The following is a 23,915-nucleotide window of genomic DNA, read 5'->3' as shown; positions in this document are numbered from 1 at the left end:
TGTGACTTTCTTTTCTATGTCCCTGGGTTCATATATGCTGAGTGTAGTTATAATTTATTTCATTCCTTTTAAATATACAATATACTTATTATTCTCTTTGTTAAGAAGTAACTAAGAAAATTACTCACCAGAAAACATTAGTTAAATTGTGTGTGGTGGCACAAGCCTTTATTCCAGCACTTGAGAGACAGAGGAAAGTGAATCTCTGTGAGTTAGAGGCCAGCCTGGTCTACAGAGTGAGTTCCAGGATACCTGGGACTATATAGAGACCCTGTCTCAGTCTCAAAAAAAAAAAAAAAAAAAAAAAAAAAAGTGAAAATTCTAAATTCGTTAGAATTATATGTAAGATGATTTCACTAAATTTCAGAAACTGATGAACCTATTATTCTAATATAAATAATTCTAGTTAACTTGTAAAGAGGTGTGTCTATCTACAATCTGCCAGCAAAGCATCTTCAGATATAAATATGTCAAAACTCCTTTTGAAGAAGAAAACCTAACTGAAATTGCAAACAAATCCAGATTTTAGAGGAATGCTCTCCTTTCTCAAAGAAGACTACACTAGGAATATTAGTATCAATGACTTCTGTTGCCTGTTCAACAAATATTGTAAGAATTGTGCACATGCAAGCATTTGTTCTTGGTTTCAATAGGAGAATAGTAAATGATAAAGGTATAAAAACTCTCTTCTTATGCACTTCTATTTGAATGTTGTTAATATGATCATTATCCATAAACATCTATGATTTTTCTCTGGAAAAGACAGTAAATTTGCAGGTAATAAAAAGAAATGCTAATGAAAAAGGTCACAGGACTAAGCATTTCTCAAGTTGAAATCAAATTATATTCACATTACAGTACCTTTGCCAGGCTAAATCATCCTCTAAGAATATGTTACGACTGGCTTTTCTACTCCCAACAGGTGTCCGAGGTTCGCTTGGATCAAGTATAGACACAGAGCAAGTTGAATCTGAAAGAGCATTTAAGTCTTCCCCAATGGAATTACTGTCTGTGGAATGAGCATAACTTAAGGCTATTTTTCTACAGTAGGTGCATGCTCGGAGGTCTCCTAGGAGGAAAAGTAATAAGGAAATATATCACTTAATGAAATACTTTAAATCTGTGTTAATATGTACCTTAATAAGAGGAGTATCTTCAACTAAAGGCTATCAAAAAGGCATTTTAAGAAAGTGAAATACTTGGCTCTGCTGTACATGTTCGATTATTGCAATAAATTCATCCAAGCATCCCTATTACTTCAAATATCTGTAATAGGCTTAAAAAAAAGACCCAGTAATAGTAACATAAAACCATGGCGATAAGAATATTTTTTCAAAATGAGGGATCTATCAAAGTTAATGGATCCTATTTCTCGCTCAACCCTTAGCATACACCTTTAATCCCTCTGGCTGGAATACAGACACAGCCTTAGTGTTCACTTTTAATCCCAAACAATGAAGGTAAATTTGGTTTGTAGAAGGAAGCACCCATGTTTGAAAGTGATGTCTAATTGAGTGGTAGAAAAAGGGACGAATCAGAGAAAGATTTGACAGAATGGGATATGCCCAACTCTCATGAGAAGAGGAAAGGGAAGCTACTTAAGGGAGAGGCAGACAGCACAGGAGCAAGAGGGTATAGTACAGGAATACTGGAGAGCAGTGCAGTAGAGTTGAGAGGGAGAGAAGAGCAGAGAGAGAGAAAGAGGAGAAAGAGGCTGTTTTACTAGAGGTTTAAAGAGACGGATTGAAGAGAAAACAAACTAGACACAGGCAAAAACACATCAACCAAGAAAATGAGGAGCCAGAAGATTAGAAAAGATTACTATTTAGTTTGAGGCCAAGCAGCTCGATTCAGAGGCAGAGAGAAAAGCCAGATTGAGTAAGTCAGCTGGAAGAGGAGCTTGACCCAGAACAGCTGAGCTGAACCAACCAGCTAGAGTCCAGAACGAACCAGGAAAGGGTGAATTTAGTCAGAAGCAAGTGTCAGAGGCTAAAACCTTCTAGGGCTAGCTAAGATTGTACAGAGGCTAGAAACTTCCAGGACTAGGCCTAGGTTAACAGACAGAAGCAGTAAGCTCACAAACAACAATTACAACCAGAGAATAAAAGTTACTTTTACAAGAGCCCTCTTTCAATGAAAAAAGAGTTCCATATTCTAAATAACCAACACAACAGAAGCAACTTGTTTTCCCTAGGCAACAAGTAGGGAGGAAATAATATTAATGTCTCTATAATGAAGCCCTAGACAATGGTCTCCAGAATAGTGCATTTTTTAATTTAAAAAAACTCCTGAGAATTACATAGATGAGTACTGTATTTACATCAATTCCAACTCTCCCTCTCCCCTCTTCATCCCATGCCCCCCCAGCTCCCTTCAATTTTATGAGCTCTTCTTTAATTGTTCTCGATTTCTCTCTCTCTCTCTCTCTCTCTCTCTCTCTCTCTCTCTCTCTCTCNCTCTCTCTCTCTCTCTCTCTCTCTCTCTCTCTCTCTCTCTCTCTCTCACACACACACACACACACACACACACACACACGGAGCCCAATGTAGCGGGTATTATTCATATGTATTTAGAGCTGAACGTCTGAGATTGGATAAGCTATCTCAGGGCCTGTCTCTGGGGAAGACTGATTCCCCTCTCTCAGCAGCCATGTAGCTCTTCGTCTAGGCAAAGGGTCTTGTAGGATCTCCTCTATCAACTAGTGGTATACAGTTTTTTAAAACTAATGGAAAAGGGTCTTACATACAATATGATATATAGGAATAAAACTAAAAGAAATTTTCATAGTGAACTAAAAACGAAATGTTCTAGCTAAGAGTGTGGCCCAGTGATAGAGTGCTTGCTTAGAACGCTGGGGCCCTGACTTCAATCTGCAACACCACAGAAATAGTTCCTAGGAAGACAGAGTTTCTTAATATTTCTAAACCTGTTTTTTAGGATACAATCCTGTCCTAAAATAAGTTTCATTTCTACCCTATTTTTATATAACGTTGTTTGGTGTGACTCCATAACAATTTGTTGTGCTAAGAGGCAAAATACACCATGTACCACGTGACTTTTCAGTTAACAACAGGCCACACACACGAGCAGTTTTGTGAGATTATAATAGGGCTGAAATGGGGCCTGGTACAACAGTCATCATCATGTTATAGGGTAGCATATTATTCACATTTTTGCTGAGGCTGATTTAAATAAGTTTACTGATCTGTAAGTCACTAAACCATAAGACATATATCATAAAAACTGAATCATGAATATAACTAACACTTGATGATAAACAACCAAGTCACTAGTTTTTATCTTTACTATGTTATACTTTTGATCATTTCTTTTCTAATATTTAAAAAAAAATTACTGTTTTGAGGGGCCATAATGGTATTTGGCCGGCTACATAAGCACAGTCTGGGCAATATATTGACACCATCTTAAAAGAGAGGTTCCACATGGTGGCACACATCCGCTTTGTAGAGGCAGGAAAATAAGGTCTTCTGGTAGGTGCAGACAAAAGGATAAGGCCTTCAGAACTAGCCTGGGAGGAAGGACACTGGGGTTCACTGAGAGGAAGGTGCATGTGCTTCAGGGAACAGAAGCTTGGTGGTCAGGTTTGGCTGTTCTTTACCTGATCATTTTAATTCTAATAATAAGGAGACCACTTCCTGCCATTACAGAATTTATACCTCAATAGAGGTTAATCCTAAGCATTCTCTATGATACAATCTCACACAAGGACAAAAGCTCCTAGGGATACATTTCTGGAACTTAGCCCACTACTGAATAACAAGGCTATTATTTTTAACTGTTCACTAAATAGCATGTTATTAAATAATTCTACATCAATTATACCTTAACATTAATATAAAAATCTGAAGTGATACACAAAATTTCTGAAAGTTCAATATACTATGATTTACCATAAATTACTACCAAGTATACTAAACTGCCTTTTATTGTCTCATTTTAAAGTCAGTATTATATTCAGGTATGGTGGTGCATGCCTCTAATACCAGAACTCAGGAGGCAAAGGCAGGTGGATGTCTGTGAGTTTGAGACCAGCCTGATCTACAAAGCATGTCCAAGACAGCCAGGGCTCTGTTACACAAGAGAAACCCTGCCCCCCCCCCCATGAAACTATTATATAATTCTATTTTATCAAAAAAAAAAAAGTCACTAGTTTACTAATTTCTAAGATTGCAGTTTAGCAGATGAAATGTATTAAAACTCAGTAAAGAAAACTATATCATTTTGATCAGAATTCAGTAAACAGTAACAAAACAAAGTAACCTTCAGTCTAGAACAAATAAAAAGTGCAATGATAATCACTGCCACTGATCAAAACTCACCACATTAAGGAAGTGAAATTACTAACTGAGGACAGACTTTCAATTTTCACCACAGCAAAGGCTGGCTTAGACCATAAAGGATAAACTCCCTTAAGAAGTCAACCATTAAGAATAAAATTATCAAACCAAGAAACAGAGCCAAGCCTCAGCACTCCTCTCATTCCATGAAGAATGCTGTGCTTAAAAGCATGTGCGGCCACATTAGCCCAACCCACTGATTTTTCTATGTATCGAAATTCTAGGTATGTTATATTTATTTAGGGTCTAAGTGTGCAATTGTATCCAAAATACATTTTCCATCTGCAAGGGTTAAACTTAAAGGGATAATTTGCCTAAACAAATTTTTGGTCAAACACCAGAGTTGAAGCTCATTTGGTTTTGTTGTTTTTCCAGTGTAATTAACAAACACTATAGCTGACTTTAAATACAGAAGATTATCATCCATAGTATGACTCTCATCAAATCAGCTGAGGCCTCAAGTACAAAGATTAAAGTTTCCAAAATCAAGAGAACACTGTCTCAGCACCGCACCCTGCTGACTAACCCTGATAACTTCAGACTGCACAAGCACTTGAGTTGATTCCTTGGCTATAGATAAATCCACCCATTGGTCCCACTTCTGTAGAGACAACTGAAAGATACAGATTCAGTGTAAGAGATTCAGTGCAACAACAGTTTTATAGACACAATAGCTTAGGGGTAAGTTTTCAGAATTGGCTCTGAGATTTCTGAAATTGGTTCTCTAATTACATTCAACTTAAACCATTAATAAAAGGGTTGGAGAGATGGCTCAGTGGTTAAGAGCACTTGCTGCTCTTTTTTTTTTTTTTTTTTAAGATTTATTTATTTATTTATTTATTTATTTATTTTATTTACATATAATACACTGAGTACACTGTAGTCGTCCTCAGACACTCCAGAAGAGGGAGTCAGATCTTGTTACGGATGATTGTGAGCCACCATGTGGTTGCTGGGATTTGAACTCCAGACCTTTGGAAGAGCAGTCGGGTGCTCTTACCCACTGAGCCATCTCACCAGCCCCACTTGTTGCTCTTGAAGAGGATCTAGATTCAATTCCCAGCACCATCTGTGACTCCAATCCCAGGGGCTCCAATGCACTCTTCTGACTTCTGTGAACACACTAGGTACACAACTTATACACATATATAACTTGCAACACACACACACACAAAAAAAATAAAATACAAAATAACTCTTAAAATAAATTTTTAAAAAAGTAAACCTTTTTTTTTTTTTTTTTTTTGGTTTTTTTGAGACAGGGTTTTTTTGTGTAGCCATGGCTGTCCTGGAACTCACTCTATAGATCAGGCTGGCCTTGAACTCAGAAATCCACTTGCCTCTGCCTCCCAAGTGCTGGGATTAAATCTAATAGTAACAAGAAGACTGAGAGAAATGGTAAGGCAACAGAAAAATAGAAGGCAATAATTCTGGATATTCTTAATTGAATATTGACAGTGCTCAGGTTAATACTTGACAAACCTGTCAAACCAACAAATATGAGATTAGCTCATTGCTCCTAAATGTAGAACACAAAATACAAAAAAGGGTGAGCTTAAAGATTCAAATTCCTGGGCTGGTGAGATGGCTCAGTGGGTAAGCCCGACTGCTCTTCCGAAGGTCCGGAGTTCAAATCCCAGCAACCACATGGTGGCTCATAACCATCTGTAACAAGATCTGACGCCCTCTTCTGGAGTGTCTGAAGACAGCTAGAATATATTTACATATAATAAATAAATAAATCTTTAAAAAAAAAAAAAAAAAGATTCAAATTCCCAGCTCATGAACTATACAAATGTAGTTATCTCTACGGACAAGGCTGAGTTTGATCCCAAGCAATACAAAAGTAAAGCAATTAAAAAGAAGAAGAAGCTATAAGGCTTACTTCCTGTTACCTTGGTGCTTGCTAAGCTAAGATGCCAAGAGTCTCAAACTGCAAGGAGGTGAACAAGAACAGAGTAGAGGAAGAAAGCTGCCTATGAAGGCTGACAACAATCAGTGAGACACACACTAGTGATCAAACAAGCATACAAAAGGTTAACTCGAGCAAGTAAAGTAAATTCAAGATAGGGAAAAAGTAATAGTAAAAAGGACTAGTGGTTAAAAAAATAATTTTAAAAGATATGGTCATAATATAAATGGAAGATTATGAAATTATAAACTCTATAGCAACTTACATTAAAAATAAACAATAAGGAAGATCTTTATAATAATTAAAATAACATGAGAAACATGTTAAGCACATTCTCAAACTGAGGACATAACTCCGTGGGACAGTGATTTCCTAAATGCAAAAGGCTCTGCATTCGATACCCAGAACCATAAACAAACAAACAAATAAATGAGAAAATAAAATTTTAAACTCCAGGGTGCTGAAGCATCTGTACACCCAGCACTTGCATGACTAAGATGGGAAGAGTGTATGGTCAAGACTAGTTACAAAACAAGACCAGTCCTACCTTCCATTCCCAAATCACTGCATTAATACATTGCCCGTGGTTCAATGTCCTTATACTTTCTCCATTACCAGAATTTCACTACATTCCCAATTAATGTAATATAAGTGGAATACAATTTGCCAAAGTATACTATCATGTACGTCAAGTCAACCTTTATTTTGTGACTAAAACCTCTACAGAAACATAAATTAAAAATCTGTATTATCTTATCTAATAATCACTAATGCTACTTTAGATTTTTATATAATAGCTATATTTTTCCTCTAGTTACTTGTAAACATCACCTCCTTTATTACTCAAGCACAAAGTTCTTAAAATCAAAGCTGTCTATCTCTTTCTCACTATCATACCTTATAATTATACCTTGTATAGATATATAAATATAAAACCCAAAATAAAAAAATGTCTAAAATATTGGCCTTCTATTTAACTATTTCATAATTTGACTTTTAAATATAACAACTATCAAGGAAATGCATTTACCTGTATAGCCCATAAATTTTCCAGGGATTTCTTGATTACAACAACGACTGCAGAAAATCTGCCCACACAGTCTGCAATGGTGTCTGCGCCTAAAGGTTGTAAACTTTTCACTGCAGTCATAGCACTCTTTACACTGGCTATCTGGCATCCAATATTGTTTCAGGTCACTGTCCTATAACAACAAAAATGCGTGGTGTGAGGGCTTCTTAAAAATAATGAGTATTAAGTTGCAATGACAAAAGAAATATTAGAAGATGTCTTTTGCAGATGACAAACTAGTTCTAAAATTCAGATGGAACGCAAAAGGTTAAAATGACCACGACAGAGCTGGTGGTGGTACACGCCTTAAATCCCAGCACTTCAGAGGTAGAGGCAGGCAGATCTCGGGAGTTCTAGGCCAGCAGAGTGAGTGAGTTCTAGGACAGCCAAGGCTACACAGAGAAACCCTGTCCCAGAAAAGAGAAAGAGAGAAAGAGAGAGAGAGAGAGAGAGAGAGAGAGAGAGAGAGAGAGAGAGAGAGATCAAGACAATGTTAAAGAGAGAGAGAGAGAGAGAGAGAGAGAGAGAGAGAGATCAAGACAATGTTAAAGAAAAATTACACTTAAATCACCCACTCTCAGAAGTCAGGCTAAAGCTACAGTAACTTTAGACAGAGTATTAGTACAAGGACACACAAAATGGAACTATAATACAGGAAAGAGTGGCCAGCTTGCAAGTCTACGGACTTATGATGAGTTACTTAATGTAACCACTGAAAGAAGGGCTATCTAAAAGCAATGTGCTAGATTCACTAGTCACTGAAAGGGACAAAAGAAAAGTGGAACCATATTTATGAACAAAAATAATAAATCTTGCTGAAGAATATGTACAAGCCTTGGCCTAACAGACTAACCCCAAAACAAAATATAAAAAAGACAAGGAAGAAAAATTAGACTACACAAAAAATAAAACAAATTAAGGATTTATGTATAAAACTCTGGTATTCACAATCAGAGGAAGTAATAAACTTTGACTTAAGTGACAGTATGTCATGGCATGATCTCCATGAGTGATTAATAAAAAAATCTCCCAAGGCTTCTCTACAATACCTGGCTTTTTCCTTCCATGATTTCTTTGAGGCGCTTCAGTACTGTGCTGAGGCTTCGAAGCTGAACAGCTGTACGTGGGTCATGACCTCCACAGGCTGGTTCTGCTTTCCTTCTGGAGTCTGAGTCAGATATTTTTAAAAAGAAAATAACTGTTTTCATAGTTTTAGTAACTATTTCAAGCTGTGTGTGTGTGTGTGTGTGTGTGTGTAATATAATACAAATCATCCCCACTGTTTGCATATATGTTCTCCCAGCTATTAACACTGATAAAACTGATTTTTATCAAAAGTAACTTGTTGTTGAAAGTATGCATTACATATAAACCACTATTTTACATGTAATTAAGTGCTATGTAAGAACTATCTGAAAAAAAAAATAAAATTGATGGGTTTGATGGTTGAAATGGAAGCATCACTTACATGTCCAGAATTTACTAATGATTTCTTGCACACTTAATTCCCAACCAAATAAATAATAAACTCCTCATAAACACTGAGCAGAAGAAAAATTAATCCCAGAGAGTTAATCTAACTTGGTCCCAAAAGTCAGATAGGTAAACAATAGGACCAAACTGTCAGTTCTATAGCAGATCATCAGAAAGAAACTTGACAGATCAACTCTCCACAGATCCCGGCAGGCTTTACAGGACATCCAGGATCCCACACCCACACCCTACCCACCACCTCCTCAATCCTGAACCTGACAACCCACACCCACACCCTACCCACCACCTCCTCAATCCTGAACCTGACAACCCATACCCACACCCTACCCACCACCTCCTCAATCCTGCCACACTGGAAGAGATCATTTGCACTTAAAAAAAAAACATGAAAGCAAATATATTAATAATAAAACAAGCCCAAATTTTAGCTTTGTGACCAGAATGGAACATGAAACTACCATAGTTGTTACCTATTCTTATTTTAGATGAAAATTACAAGTGAAGTTTCTATTTATTCCTGGCTACAGCAGTTTCAAAATCTCAGGTTAAAGTGGCTTGAACAAACAAAATAAAAAAAAATCCTTATTAATTAAAGCACATTAACCTAATAACCTGTGGAGTCTCCCTAATCTATATAATTCCTCCATATCCCAGTTTTACTTCCCAAGGTTTCAGTTGTCCTCAGTCACATAGTCTGAAAATATTAACATTTGTCTTAGCTCAAGAGAAACAGATCACAATCACATGACTTGATTATACTGCTACATGTGCTAGGTTAGCATTACTGACATTAATCTCTTGGCCAAATTTATAAATTAATTTATCATAGGTTTCAATGTATAGTGACAAAAACATCATATACTATGGCTTTGACACTGTCTCTGGCTCTAGTCATCTACTTGAGGATCCAAAAGGTATCTTCTATAAGGTAATTTACTATAAAATGGAAATATCCCACCCTGAATCTATCTATTTACTAGTTTCCTACTAGGCATTTTGTTTTGGTTGGGAGGGGAGAAAATAGGGACTGCAAAGAGTGAGAGATGTATAAATCCAAATGCATCAAAATTTCTTAAGGCAGTTAAATCACTAAAATAACACCTCATCTAAACCGCACCTATCTTAACTGCAGCATATATCTGAGATGTGCTATGCTAACATGTATTACAGCTAAATTTTTCTTGAATCTCAAACAATGATTTAAAAAGTCTCCATGATTATAAGTCCTAAAAGGAGACACAAAGCTGTAGGAATCATAATGGCAGTGATCCGTGGCACCACCAAAAATAAATTGTCAAGTTCTTTGCACTTAGCTGCTTGGAAGAGAAAGGTATCAATATCCTCCTCCATTGGGAAAGAGTGAACAGTTAGACCCTGACTGATCTCAGAGAAAGAAAAGAGATCAACGCCCTTAGACACAATAACGTTAGCTACTGCTTTGTAAAATGGATGCTAGAAAACCAAGTAACTTCCCTAAGATAGGAGAACTACCAATCTATAGAAGAACAGCTAAGGAAAAAATGTATTTGACTAAGCAAGCATTCCCAAACTTCTTAAGTTCAAAGGCCTCCAAGTTTGTAAAAGCCAAGAACTGAACTCAATTAGACAGGGAATGTAGGAACCACACTGAAGGAGAAAAGCTCTGCTTATGCTCAAGTTTATCATAACAATAAAAGCAAATTTTGGCAAGCTACAACTCTGCAATCCCTAGCAGGCTGAATTCTAGTCCAATTCCTCAATTTTAAGAAATTCAGACTGATCTTTGGCCCATTTTTCCTCCCTCTGCAGCAAAGGATAGCTTGGCATTGTGTGAAAAACTAAACACTTGAGTTCAGCAAGGAAAAGGAAATGAAAGCTTTCAGGCAACAGTGTTTTAATTCCGCATGGAATTTAGTCAGAAGAGCACCCTCAAATATAGCACAGTGTTGCCTTGGGTCAGATTCTGTTGCTGTGATTTGTTTATGCTACTTAAGATAAGGTCTCATTGTGTATCCTACACTGGTCTGGTCTGGAACCTACTAGTATTTCCTGGCTGACTTGAATTTGCAATCCTCCTGCCTCATCCTCCTAACACGGGTCAGGTGTAAAAACTAAGAAGTTTAGTAAGGTTGGGGTTAAACCTAAATAATCTGGGACAAAAATTTTCTGCCCCTCCATCTCCCAACTCTCCCTTTTAAAATGATAGAACCTGAGCTGAGGGGGCTGCCCTAGGAAATGTGTGGGGGTTACCCAGCCAGCTCATTCAAGCCATTCAGCAAAGACACCTCTTCTACTAGCTTCTTCCTCCTTATTTCAGAAAGAAAAACCTCAACAAGCAGTAAAATATCCTTCTGCCAACCACCATTATACAACTATCATTCACTCAAGGATCTCGTGGAAGGGAGCAGCCAGACAGGACAGATATGGGGTTTAGGGACAAGTGATTCCCAATGGACCACCTCTCCTCTCTATAGAATTACTGCCTCTGCACTTCTATCACCTAGAGTGGTGAGCAAACCACTTCACTGAGTTTAACAATCTAACAAATAAAACCTAAACCACCTGTAGTCCCTAAATTAAACACAGATTCCCAACCCACACCCATCAGAAAAGCATGGAAATGCACGAGGTGACAATGTAGTACCACAAGATGGAGAACAAGCAAGCAAGCGGGACAGTGTATCCACAGTGTATCCAGCCACACTGACAGTGTGAAGACCAACAAAGACAAAGGCCAGCAGCAATCAGCAGCCCACCAATGGAGTTTGACAGTGTTCTGCAGCCAGTGGCATGCACATCACACTTCACTAGCATCCAAGAATAAGTGCAGAATTCATCTATAAAGTTGGAACTAACCTGTGCTCTCCTGAGGATGTGGCAAAGTGTTCTCTGCTGAAACCCAAGCAAGTGATTAATCAAAATGCAATCAAGACATCAGTGCTTGCATAATCGACATTTAATGACATGATGAAGAACTTTTCAACAACTGAAAAGTTTTATCACGTAAGTAAGTTTTACTTATTCTGAAGGGTACTTGACTGTTCCAAGTAACAGAAACATGAATTCGGCATATCACCAGAAAGCACAAAGATGAAAAGTCACACACAAAGTGAAATAAGAGCTGTTTTACCTAACACTGAAGAGCGCCGGTGGAGTTCCTCATTAAGCTGCTTTTTATAAGGTACAGGCGACCTCACAGACTGTGTTCTTGAAGGGATCTGAGGGCTGGACCAACTTGAACTCGGAGACTGCTGCTCTCCTTGGCCCCCTTCTCCTCGCTCTGTGACAAAGGAAATTTGGTATTACTTGAAAAACTAAGGCTCAGAGTTCAACAAGAAGATGACAGATAAGCTCCTTCAGACAATATTCATGTATTATATTCATAACTGAGCATGTAACACTCTTGCAAAGGACCCAACACCTATGTCAGGCAGCTCATAATCACCTGTAACTAAGCCTCTTCTCATCTCCTCAGGTACTCACACACATGTACATAAAACACATGCATACACATAACTGAAAATAAAATTATTTTTTTTAATTTTTAAGTATTTTAAAGAAAAAGTAAAAAAACAGAATGAAATTCCATTCTAACAGTCACACACTTTGTGTACATGAACTGTGTGTTTTGCTTTTCATTTGTAAGGTTGTGAACATACTAAAGGAAGCAACACAAGCCTCACATAAGACCTTGACCTTTTAGATCAGTGTATGGGAGAGGTCTCTTTATATTACGGAAACAGTGCCCAGCACACCGGGTGCTTTTTAAACCTTCCTAAATGCATAACTTACAACAACTAAATGTAAAATGTTATCCTCGATAACAAAACTGTTAGGAAAACTGAGCTAGTACTATTAAAATTTTTACTAAAGGCCAGGTGTGGTGGCACATCCCTTGAATCCCAGCACTAAGGAGATAGTGACAGGAAGATTTCTGTGAGTGTGAGGCCAGCCTGGCTTACAGGGCTATAGAGTAAGACCCTATCTTTAAACAAAAAAAAAAAAAAAAAAAAAAAAATCTACTGAGTGAAACTATTAAATTCCTAAAATCAGGTTCTATCTTCTAACACATTTCAAACAATAAAACAATAAAGACAAATAAATCAGGCATGGTAACTCATGCCTACAACAAAGGTCTCAAAAGACTAATACAGGAAAATGGCCTCATGTCCAAAGTTACACAGTGTTTCAGGTTAGCCAAAGCCAAAAAATGGACCCTGGTCTCAAAAAAAAAAAAAAAGCAAGATATGTCTATATTTTAAATTCTGCTTATAAACAATGAACATTGCATTCAAGAACTCATCCTTTACCTGTTCATTTTATGTCATTTACAAAAAATCCCAACATGCCTGCTGTCAGCATGTAAGCTTCTAAACATACAAACCATATACTGCTGCTTAATATTATTGCTTTAAAATCGTATTACCAATGCCTCCCTCAAAACAAGTTTCATTCTGTAAGCTTAAGTCAAAGCACATTGATAGAAAATATATAGAAAAAAATGCTTTCTCATTAAAAAGGACCTCCCTAGCCACTTTAAATTAAATTTATACAAATAATCAGATTACAATGAAATGCTATCTTTTCCTTCTTAGACAGAAAGACTTGGTGACCTGAGATTGAAGCCACCACCTTGTTAATATTTCACGTTCTCGCAACCACACAGCAAGACACTAAAGAAGGGAATGCAGAGAATTCAAACTGCATTTTATGGGGTTTAAGATGTAATCTTACCTTTGTTGAAACGAAAAAGGTTTACAAAAGAACTATATGCTGACTTGAAGGGGGGCTCATCCTGGTCAGGAGTCAAGGGTTTAAAGTGAGTGAGGTGAGAAGGGCTGGCAGGAGAGCGAGGCAAATCATTAGCAGAGTCCAGTGTCGGGGAACTCTTGTCATCTGTGGCCATTTCATGAGTCTGGAAAGAAAGGCGGGTAGGGAAAGAGATTCCTTAGAAACCATCTGAAAAACAGGCAAATAACCAAACAGCCCTGGTGTGACAATTCTGTTCCAAGGAGAGCTGCAGTCTCCAAGTTCAAGTTGGTCCAGCCCTCAGATCCCTTCAAGAACACAGTCTGTGAGGCCCATTGGTCTTGCAAACTTTATATGACCCAGCACAGGGGAAAATGCCAGGGCCAAGTAGTGGGAGTGGGTGGGTAGGGGGGTAGGGGAGCAGGGGCGCAGGGTGGGGGTGGGGGTATAGGGAACTTTCGGAATAGCATTTGAAACGTAAATAAAGAAAATAATAATAAAAAAACACAAAAGAATAAGGAGACCTATGTCCAAATATTCAAAAATTCAGGCTTAAAAAACACTGCTGTGTAAATGGAAAGAGCCTCAACACTTAAAACCATGGTTAGGTGGCTGAGCTTATTTTATTTTATTATTTTATTCTCTTTACAATTAAAGTTCATTTAAAATCTGCAGGTAAGACATAAATATGAGCAGACAAAAAAAAAATCCCATTGCTTATAGGTGTCCAAGGTTTTTTGTTAAAATAATAATAGCTTTATAAAGTTACAGTGGAAACTGACTTTATATAACATAAACTTCTCAGCCTTATTTTATGTATGTATCTCAGGAAAAGAAAACCAGCCACCTTGTAGGACATGTCTGTGCAACCTGAGCAAAGGGCTTTGGTAATGCCTGTGACAAGTGCTCAAATCAACAAGCTTCCTCTTCTTTCCTCTTAGGCACAGGAACCTGGGATTTCCACAACCACCTTATAAGCCTAAACTCATAAGACATTAAGGTATGACCTTCTTAAAAGGTATTTTTGTTTATAAGTAACCAAGAAAGCATAACGGGCCAAAGCAGTAAGTCTAGTCACGAAATAAAGTTATAGGAAGGGACTGAGGTTCTTCCTCCCCTTAGATTCAAAGTTTAAAGAGAAATATCCTTTGCTGTGTTAGTAAAAGATGCTAAAGTTTGCAATCTATCTATACTTTACAAAAAAGGGCATCATATTCTTCTAGAAATATTTTCTCCTTTGAAATCAGATATATAGGTTCATTTTATTTTCACAACATTCCTAGAAGTCACATAAGTAAGAATTATTACTATAATTAACAATTGAGGCAACTAAAACAGTTTTCTTTTGGGTGAATCAGAGATAATAATAAATAGACTTATGACTATACAAATCTTGCAACAAAATTCTCTGACAGTCTTCTATCAAAAAAAAATTGTATTATTCACAGACTTCCAATTCTAGCCAACTGTAGTCTCTTAATACTCAAGATTCTCTCAAATTAGTAAATTAAAACAGAAATGAAACCACTGACTTGGATGGAATTTTGGCAACAAGTGCTTATTGGAAAGGATGGGGGGAAGAAAAGAGGAAGGCAATGGAGTAGGGGAAAGAGGAGGAAAGGGAAGAAGAAAGACAGGGAAGGAGGACCTCTAGTATCAGGTAAAGTACTGCCTCAGTCAGGGTTACTATTGCTGAGATGAAACACCATGACCAGGATGACTTCTGGAGTAAAGGGTTTTTTTTGTTTTGTTTTGTTTTGTTTTGTTTTGTTTTTTAATTATATGTAAGTACACTGTAGCTGTCTTCAGACACTCCAGAAGAGGGCGCCAGATCTCATTACGGATGGTTGTAAGCCACCATGTGGTTGCTGGGATTTGAACTCAGGACCTTCGGAAGAGCAGTCGGGTGCTCTTACCTGCTGAACCATCTCACCAGCCCGGGGTTTATTTAGTTTACACTTCCACACCAGTGTTTGTCAGCAAAGGTGGTCAGGAAAGGAACACAAGCAGGGTAAGAACCTGGAGGCAGGAGCTGAGGCAAAGGCCATGGAGGAGGGCTGCTTACTGGCATGTTCCTCATGAGCAAGTGCTTAGCCTGCTTTCTTACAGAACCTAGGACCACCAAGCAGCCCAGGAATGGACACCGCCCACAGTGGGGCTGGGCCTTCCCCCATCAATCACTAGTTAAGAAGATACCCTGCAGGCTTGCTTACAGTCCAGCTTACGAAGCCTCGATGGAGGCTCTCCCGTGGGAAAACTACAGCTTGTAAAATGCTAACATACAACTACAATCCCATAGCATAAAGTATTAAGATGGTGATTGATCAAGTAAAGATTCAAAGGTTTGTTTTGTTTTAAAGACCACCAGAGAAAAAAGATGTAATGGCAATGAAAACCCTCATGCGTCTAAACATATTCTACTTCCACAAAAGTACCAATAAAAGCACAGAAACCAATCTGCCTACAGAGTCTTAGAATTACTTCTAAAGGTCTTCCATATCTACAACTTTCATTAACCTTTGGACATGTGAAGGTAAAAAATTATTGTGAAAACACACATCAAGTGCAGTCTCTAAAACATAAATACAACCACATAGACTTAATAATTACATGCCACCAGCAACCAAAAAATTTACAACTCTGATTTTTAGCAGCATAATAACTGTTTATGCTGTAAAGGATGGCTCTTTCTGCATACATAATTAGAAAAATTAACCTACTTATCCAATAACTTCTGCAGTGTCTCTCTGCACTAGTGTGGTATATGCAGATTTGAAATAAGTATCTTGGTGAAGCAAATCAGAAAATGAATCCGGTATTAAAGTGTAGGAAATAACTTGACCTATCAGCTCATTCGAAAATTGTAGGTGAAATTCCAAACAGCAGTGTAATCATTTTCTAGGGTCATTTTTTTCTTAAATACAATTCTCAAACTTTTATCTATTAATGCAGGACAGCTGAATACAAGCAATGTTAGCTTCCATCAAGAAAGGCATATTGTTCGTTTTGTGACCCATGTGCAACAGAAACACTAAAGGAAAAACCAGTGTGATCCACGTAACTTTTCCAGAAAGAGGCGAAGGGAGGGGGAGGACTCAGGAAATTAGTGTTGCTTCTCAGAAAAGTCCTGACCTTAGTCACAAGCCTTAACCTAATGAATCGAAGAGAAAGAAACTAAGACTATCTTCACGTGTGTCAGTCTCTGTCTCTCACTGCCCCCCCCGGGGGGGGGGGAGAAGGGGGAACGGGTCAGAGAGGCAGAAAGGGACTCAAATAAATGTAAAACAAGACGGTGCGGTTTGCTGGGCGTCTACCTCTACCAACACAAGACGCACCGAATGAAGAAACAACCCTTCATCATTTAACACATTACGCACTTAAGATACACAGCAATAACCTGCTTTATGCAGAATTTGCACCTTCCCTGAATGTCCTAAGAGCCTAAATAGGACAGAAGACCCTAAATTCCTAAATGCATCCATCAAATTTCACTTTCAACCTTTCTTGGGAACCTCTTGGGAAAGTGGAAACGACTTACTCGGAAATAAAGTCTCCTCAAAAAAGGACTACGTTGAAGTTAAAAAAAAAAGAGAAAATAAAAGCCTCAACTGGCAGAAACCAGCATTTAAGCTGGTGGACACACTCAAGCATGGAATGGTTTCTGTGGGTCCGAACTTTCTTTTCCTGAGTAGCCTGCACCCTGAGACTTGAGCTCACCCGCTCAGAGGAAGGGATGACATGGTCCACCTCCGAAATAAGTTCGGGCACTAGGAAAACAGAGAAGCAAGAGAACTTCCATTGTGTCAAGGAAGCCTCTGCGGGAGATGGCCGGGGAGGCCGCGGCCGGTCTCGCCACCCAGGGCCGCCGGGCGCACAGAAGCCAGCCGGTTCCCGTCGGGTCTTCCCCGCTCCCCGGCCGAGACTCGGCCGCAGAGCCCCGGGCCCTCGCCATCCCTCCGGCGGTGCTCCGCGACCCACGCCGGCCTTCCTCCCACTGCGCGCCCTGCCTGCCCATGCCTCGCCGCCTCCCTTACCTTCGCCTCCCGCCCCGGCCCCGCGGGCCTCCCGCCTCCCCGGCCTCCGCCTCACCACTCTCGGCCGGGAAGCCGAGGCCAAGCGCCGCGCCGGCTTTCTCAGGCAGCCGGCGGTCGCGCCGAGAAGCCCAGAGGCTTACGCGGTAACTGCGGCTTCTCGCTTCCGCCTACCACCTCAAGGCTCCGCCCGGTATCCCTTCTAACCAATCATCAATCGACTCCGAGGGCCGGCTCCGCCTACTCCTCTCCGCCCTCTGGACCTTCCGATCAGATGTTCAGGCTGAAAGAATCCAACCCAGAGAGGATCGTTCTAGGCCCCCAGAGGACTTAATGCTGCCTCAGCCTTCCTGAAGGAAGCAGGGAGGACGGTGCATGTGAGCATCACGCGCGCCGGGCATTAGACGCCAGCCGGTCGGCTGTTACCGTATGTGTTCAACACTCTGAGCACTCATAATTTAGGACCGCTCTCAGAGCTCTCTTGGACCGACTTCCACCTGTGTAGCCCAGAGTGAAGAGGTAGTGAGCTTTCAGGATCCTTTCAGGACTCCGCTAAAACCAACTATGTGTCTTTGAACAAATCGCTTATTTCTCTAGGCCTCAGACCTCTGGTGGGTAAAGGAGGGTTAATTATAGTAGCGTTCATTCCCTGTTGTTTTACTGTTGTTGTTGTTGATGATGATGATGATGTTTTTGTTGGTCTTGTTTGAGGATTAGGTAGAACAGTGCATGAAAGACAGCTGGCACAGAGCCTGACCCAAGTGATGTTGACTATAGCTTTTTTTAATTCGGGTTTTGTGTTGCAGATAAGAGAAATCAAGCCCTGACTTGCTCAGCTTAGTATTAACATGGCCCGTTATTTATGTCCTGCTAAAAGAACTGTCCGTTAAAAGTAGAAAACAAGCTAAAACCTGCTTACTGAAAACATAGGGCTTTGCAGGGGAGCATTGAAAGGAATCTGAAGGTTGGTGTTATTCTGAGAATTCTTTTCCTCTAGAACTTAGGCATTTCCCACCCAGATTTGGTTGGTTGGTTGGTTGGTTGGTTGGTTGGTTGGTTGGTTTCAACGCTGGAAAGTACCATCAAAACCTGAAGCTAAGGGACGCTGCAACTCCTGGTCACCATCCTTAACTGGCTCTTGGATCTTGTCCTCGGCGTCCTCTGACCGCCTTTGGTCTTCATTACTGCTGTGCCTCTCTCCACTCTCCGTACCCTAACTGTCATCTATGCAAGTCAAAAAGCCGGGCTACCTTGGGTACTATCTATCCTTAACCTAACCACCTCTACTACCAACCACGTCCCTCACTCATATCCCTGGGGGCTTGCCATGTCTCTTCAACCAAACCTTTCTCAATACCTTCTTCCTTGGCCCATAAACATACACAAGCTTCTTCCCTAAGGGGGGAAAAAAAAATCTTTTCTTAAATTAGCCCAACAGACCCTAATATTCCATAAATGTACAATAAATTATAAAATAGGCCAAGAGAACACAATAGATAATCCAGCTGAGAGGATAACAAAATACAGAAGAAACTCTATGTACAGAAACACCTGTTCAACTAACACTTTTTAAAAGATATAGTGGGCTGGGCAGGTGCCAGAGGAGCATAGTGGGAAGGCCAGAGGGTCAGATTCCTCTGGAATTGGAGATATAGGAGGTAGTGAGCCACCAAGTGTGGGTGCTAGGAATCAAACTTGGGTCCTCTGCGAAAGCAGTATATGCCCTTAGCATTGAGCCATCTCGCCAGCTCCTCAGCTAACATTTTATGAGTCATTAATTGGACAAGTCCTCGTTCTCTGAGTCAGTCATTGGCCACATAGGTACTGTGCTAAAAAGGTAAAGCTGCAGCCATAACACAGTCCATGTTCCCCAGAAGTTTGCACTTCCGTGCCTACATTAGCATGAAGTTTAATTTCTGTGGGAAAATTGACTTCTCTTTTAGGAAAAGAAATCAGTTTGGGTTCTTACCTCATAGTAGACATCAAAAATTAATCCCAGGTGTATTTTACGTAGAGACATTTTGTGCGTATCTGTAACTATTCTCTCCCAGAACTTCCATCCAAGCACTTCTATGATACTTGCTGGGCTTGGTTGCCCTATGGTACTGTGCTCACATGCTTATAATACTTTACTGAGAATTCATAGCCTTCCCCTCTCTTTATATTGGTTAGTATCAATATAGACTTTTCTTTTTTTCTCAGCAATGCCCTAAGTCAGCACCGTCACTATTCAGTTCCTAAAAGCTGCCCCTGATTTGGCCAATGGGAGCATCTCATGAAATCCTTGGGCACTATTGCCAGGCTTCCGCGACTTTCTGAACATTTGCTTTCTGTTTCGTATTTTCCCTCTTACCTCTGCTCCCCGACCCCTAAAAGTTTACCACTCTACGCTCTTTTTCTTTCTAACCTAACATTTTTAAAACTCTACACTTGAGATCTTACCGGACTTTTATTTCTGGTATATTTCCCTTCCTATAGACTCCTCCAGGTTCAGTATGTGGCCACAAAGGAGAACATTTCCTTGTTTTTAAATTTATATTTGTTCTATGTTCAAAGTCAAGTAAATATTCCCTACCGTCCCATAGATCATCTCTTCAAAGTTGTTTTTCTAGCTTTCCAGAGCACTTTATTTTGATAACATCCTATTTGTCTGTTTTGCTTTTTTTTTACCTAAGCTTTTGGGTTAAACAAAATAAAAGTAAAAGTAAAAAATAAATAAATAAATAAATAAAATAAAAGTCACCACTCAGGGCAATGTCATGGGGCTTTTTGCTTGTGTTTTCTTCTACTAATTTGTACTTTTTAGGTGTTGAATTTAGATATTTAATTCAACTGGAGTTAATTTTTAATGTAGTGTGAAATATCGATCTCATTTCCTTCATGTACTGTGGGTATTCAGTTTTTCCCATAAAATTCATTAAACGGACCATCCTTTCCCTCAGGGCTTTTCTGAATAGTAAGTCTATCATAAGTGGATCTATTTCTGCTCTTTTCTTTCTACTCTGTGGTCTGTGTGTCTACTTTTGTGCTGAGAACATGCTGTTTTGATGACCATAGCTTTGTACTATTTGGAATCTTTTGTTTTTAGGACTACTCTTTTAGTAGTCCTACAAATTATAGAAACACTTCTTTTTCTAGATTTCTGCTTCCTAAAGCTGGGAGGCATTATTAGGGGACCAGGTGATTTAAGACAATGTCTGTGTACCCAGAGTTGTCCTCAAACCAGAGATTCTCCTGCCTCACCTCCTGAGTGCTGGGTTTACAGGGCTGAAACACCACACTCATTCATTTTTGGTTTCTCAAGACAGGGTTTCTTTGTGCAATCTTTGCTGTCTTGGACTAGCTTTGTAGACCAGGCCAGTCTCCAATTCTAAGCATTTTCATTTTGTAGTGTTACAGGTAAGATTGTTTTCTTGATCTCTCCCGAGGGTTGACTTTTGTGTGTTGGTTGCATGGCACATGGTGCCACTGAATTTCAGTGCTTCTGAGAAGTTTTAGGTCTCACATTTAGGATTTTTCTGATCTGAGATCACATCACCTACAGGCAGGGCCTCTTAACTTCTTCCTCTCCCATCTGGATACCGTCTATGCCTTTCTTTGTCTTGTAGCGTGTTGAGACAAGGCAAGAGTGAGGACCTCTGCCTGATGAGACGCAAGAGGCTTTCAGTTTTCACAAATAACTCTTTACAGAGGACTTGTGGGTACAATCCTGACATATTGAGAGCACATATTTACTGTCTGGCCCAGCGGACTAACTTCCAACATTTCCTGTACAGTGCCTATAATCTATTGACTGTCTGAGAAATTATGGTTTCATTTGGTATATAATGCAAACAGTTTTTGGTTGGGTTTTTGGTGGTGGTGATGGTGGTGGTGGTGACAATGGTGGTGGTGGTAGATTTATTGTTCGTTTGTTTGTTTACTGTAAGACTCACTTCTAGCTAGACTCTTAATGAAATTATCATTCATTCTCACTGCATGTGAAAGTATAAGTAGGTATATGTTTCAGCAAAATGATTTGGTGGATCTAACAAGCACTTTGAAAATGTTTATACTCCAGTCCCACTAGTTCCACTAATCTAGCATTCAGAATTGATAAAGAGCATTTTTAACAAGCAAGATAAAGATGGGTTTTACATTATTATTGATGCGATGAGGAAATAAAAGAAGAAACAACCAAAGCAAATGACTCCAATGTAACAGGATCTGACCCACTCTTCTCAAGTCAAATGGCCTGCAAGTATGCCAGATGACAGGAACTATGCAATCATTGACATTTGTTCTCTAAGTATAACTCATACCTGTACCCAACACTTGGCATGCGGAGGCAAGAAGATCAGGAGCTCTAGGCCAGCCTCTGCTACATAACAAGTTCAAGGTTAACTGGACCACATGAGACAATCTTTATTAAAAGGTGCATTCTTCATGACGTTGTTCCCCTTCTAAAACCATTCCTGATCAGAATGAATGTAGGGCCATCCCAGTTAAAGTGCATTCACAAGCTCTTCCCTCTCTTCTTTCCAGGCTCTGTCTTTTTTTCTTACCACTCTACAGCACTTCTGTGTTTGAAAACTCTCTGGGCTGATGGCTTCCATCACATCAGACTCTGTAATTCTCCTACCCTAGTTCTGCATTCTCTTTGGGGGTGGAGACTCAAATCTTCTACCTGACCCTTAAAGATTCAAACGTGCCTCAGGGTTCTTGCTGGTAGGCTATTCTTCAGTACTTCTGGACGATCTCATCACCATCTTCAGTGCTATCACTAAACACACTAAACATACACAAAAGAAACCCATGTTTGGGTCCCCAGCCCCATCATCTCTTCTGAGCTCAGATTTATATGGCTAGCTGCCTCCTGGACAACTCCATTTTCCTGTCCCACAAGCATTCACCTTAAACAGTCCTAAAGCTAAACTCATGATCTTGGTCATCCAACCCATGACCCTATCCCTTCCTGTAGAAGAGTGTCTGACACTCAAAAACCAAGTGCAACCGTTATCTTTGCTGTTCTCTTGCTGATAATCTTAATGGGTAAGTAATGATGATGTCATTTTACTTCCCTTCATTTTATCTATTTGCACTTATTTTGTGTGTGTCTGTGCATGCACCTATATACGTATGCAATCCACACTATATGTGTGGAGATCAGAGGACAACTTGCAGGAGTCAATTCTCTCCTACTTTATGGGTACTGGGGATTAGATTCAGAATATCTGCTTTGGAGGAAAATACCTTGACCTACTGAACCATCTTGCCAGCCCTCATTTTCTTTTTTGTGTGTTTTTATTTTTTTTTTTTNTTTTTTTTTTTTAAAGATTTATTTATTTATTATATGTAAGTACACTGTAGCTGTCTTCAGACAGTCTTGTTACGGATGGTTATGAGCCACCATGTGGTTGCTGGGATTTGAACTCTGGACCTTTGGAAGAGCAGTCGGGTGCTCTTACCTGCTGAGCCATCTCACCAGCCCGTGTTTTTATTTTTTTAGATCATCAAAAACGAACATAAAGTAGCATTGGAATCTTATGGGAATCCCATCATCTGGATGAATGTCTCATAGGCAAACATGCTAAAAGACATTTTCTGACCCAGGTTCCCATTAATGTCTACAGTAGTGTTCGGACCAGACCTTATTCAAATATTTAGATACTTTTATTGAGTAAATGAAAAAAAAGGATAGCAAATCATAAGTATGCAAATGCAGTGAGCTACATGAATATGAGCAGTGAATGTCATATTCACATTTTTAAGAGAAATGTAATTTTCAACCAAACACCAGTTGTTAAGTCTCATTGTTACTAATAGTGGTGATGTACTGCTTTGTGAGGCTAGAGGGTTGGCTCAGGATCAAAGCACTTGCCTTGTGACCTTCTGACCTGTTTGGTCTCCAGAACCTACAACTCTCAAGACTGTCCTCAGGCTTCCACATCCCTTCCGTGGCATACACATTCCCACACTCACATATTAGACACAAATAATAATTTTTTTAATGTTTTGTAATTTTTCCAGTCATTTAGTCTATAAGTTTATTATTTTATGATTCACGAGAACTTCTGCATGAGACTATGAATGGTTTTACCCATATATTTATTAGAGTATAGGATGTTGTCTGTTCTTGATTTTGAAATGGACTTTGACCAGCCCAGAGATCATTATGTAGACAAGGCTAGCCTGGATCTTGTGGCAGTCCTCCTGCTTCTGCCTCCCAAGTGAGGGAATACAAACATGCACTACTACACCTGGCTTATTTTGTAATAATTTAATTCAATAGCAAGCATCTACAAATATTCTCTTTCAGTGGTATATCAGCTCATGCACTATAG

The 23,915-nt window shown here is 39.3% G+C and overlaps 1 protein-coding gene across 10 annotated transcripts in view; it reads right to left on the bottom strand.

The window, feature by feature from the left end:
- Pikfyve (phosphoinositide kinase, FYVE-type zinc finger containing) overlaps positions 1 to 17,747 on the bottom strand; it is a 94,757-nt gene extending 77,010 nt beyond the window's left edge. For 2 of the 10 annotated variants that reach the window (XM_029538253.1, XM_029538259.1), the window contains exons 1-7: positions 17,596 to 17,707; positions 13,547 to 13,727; positions 11,943 to 12,092; positions 11,669 to 11,704; positions 8,389 to 8,507; positions 7,301 to 7,472; positions 862 to 1,069 (exon numbers count right to left, since the gene is read on the bottom strand). In XM_029538253.1, coding sequence (XP_029394113.1) covers positions 862 to 1,069; positions 7,301 to 7,472; positions 8,389 to 8,507; positions 11,669 to 11,704; positions 11,943 to 12,092; positions 13,547 to 13,718 — 857 coding nt within the window. In that variant the 5' untranslated portion in view covers positions 13,719 to 13,727; positions 17,596 to 17,707. Of the gene's footprint in view, positions 1 to 861; positions 1,070 to 7,300; positions 7,473 to 8,388; positions 8,508 to 11,668; positions 11,705 to 11,942; positions 12,093 to 13,546; positions 13,728 to 17,595 lie in introns of all 10 variants that reach the window. The other 8 variants (XM_029538256.1, XM_029538260.1, XM_029538255.1 and 5 more) reach the window with 7 other exon arrangements.
- Between the last annotated feature and the right edge of the window lie 6,168 nt (positions 17,748 to 23,915).

This window comes from Mus pahari, chromosome 5, assembly GCF_900095145.1.
Source record: "Mus pahari chromosome 5, PAHARI_EIJ_v1.1, whole genome shotgun sequence".
NCBI classification, from domain to species: Eukaryota; Metazoa; Chordata; class Mammalia; order Rodentia; family Muridae; genus Mus; species Mus pahari.
This window is presented reverse-complemented; position numbering and strand designations above follow the sequence as displayed.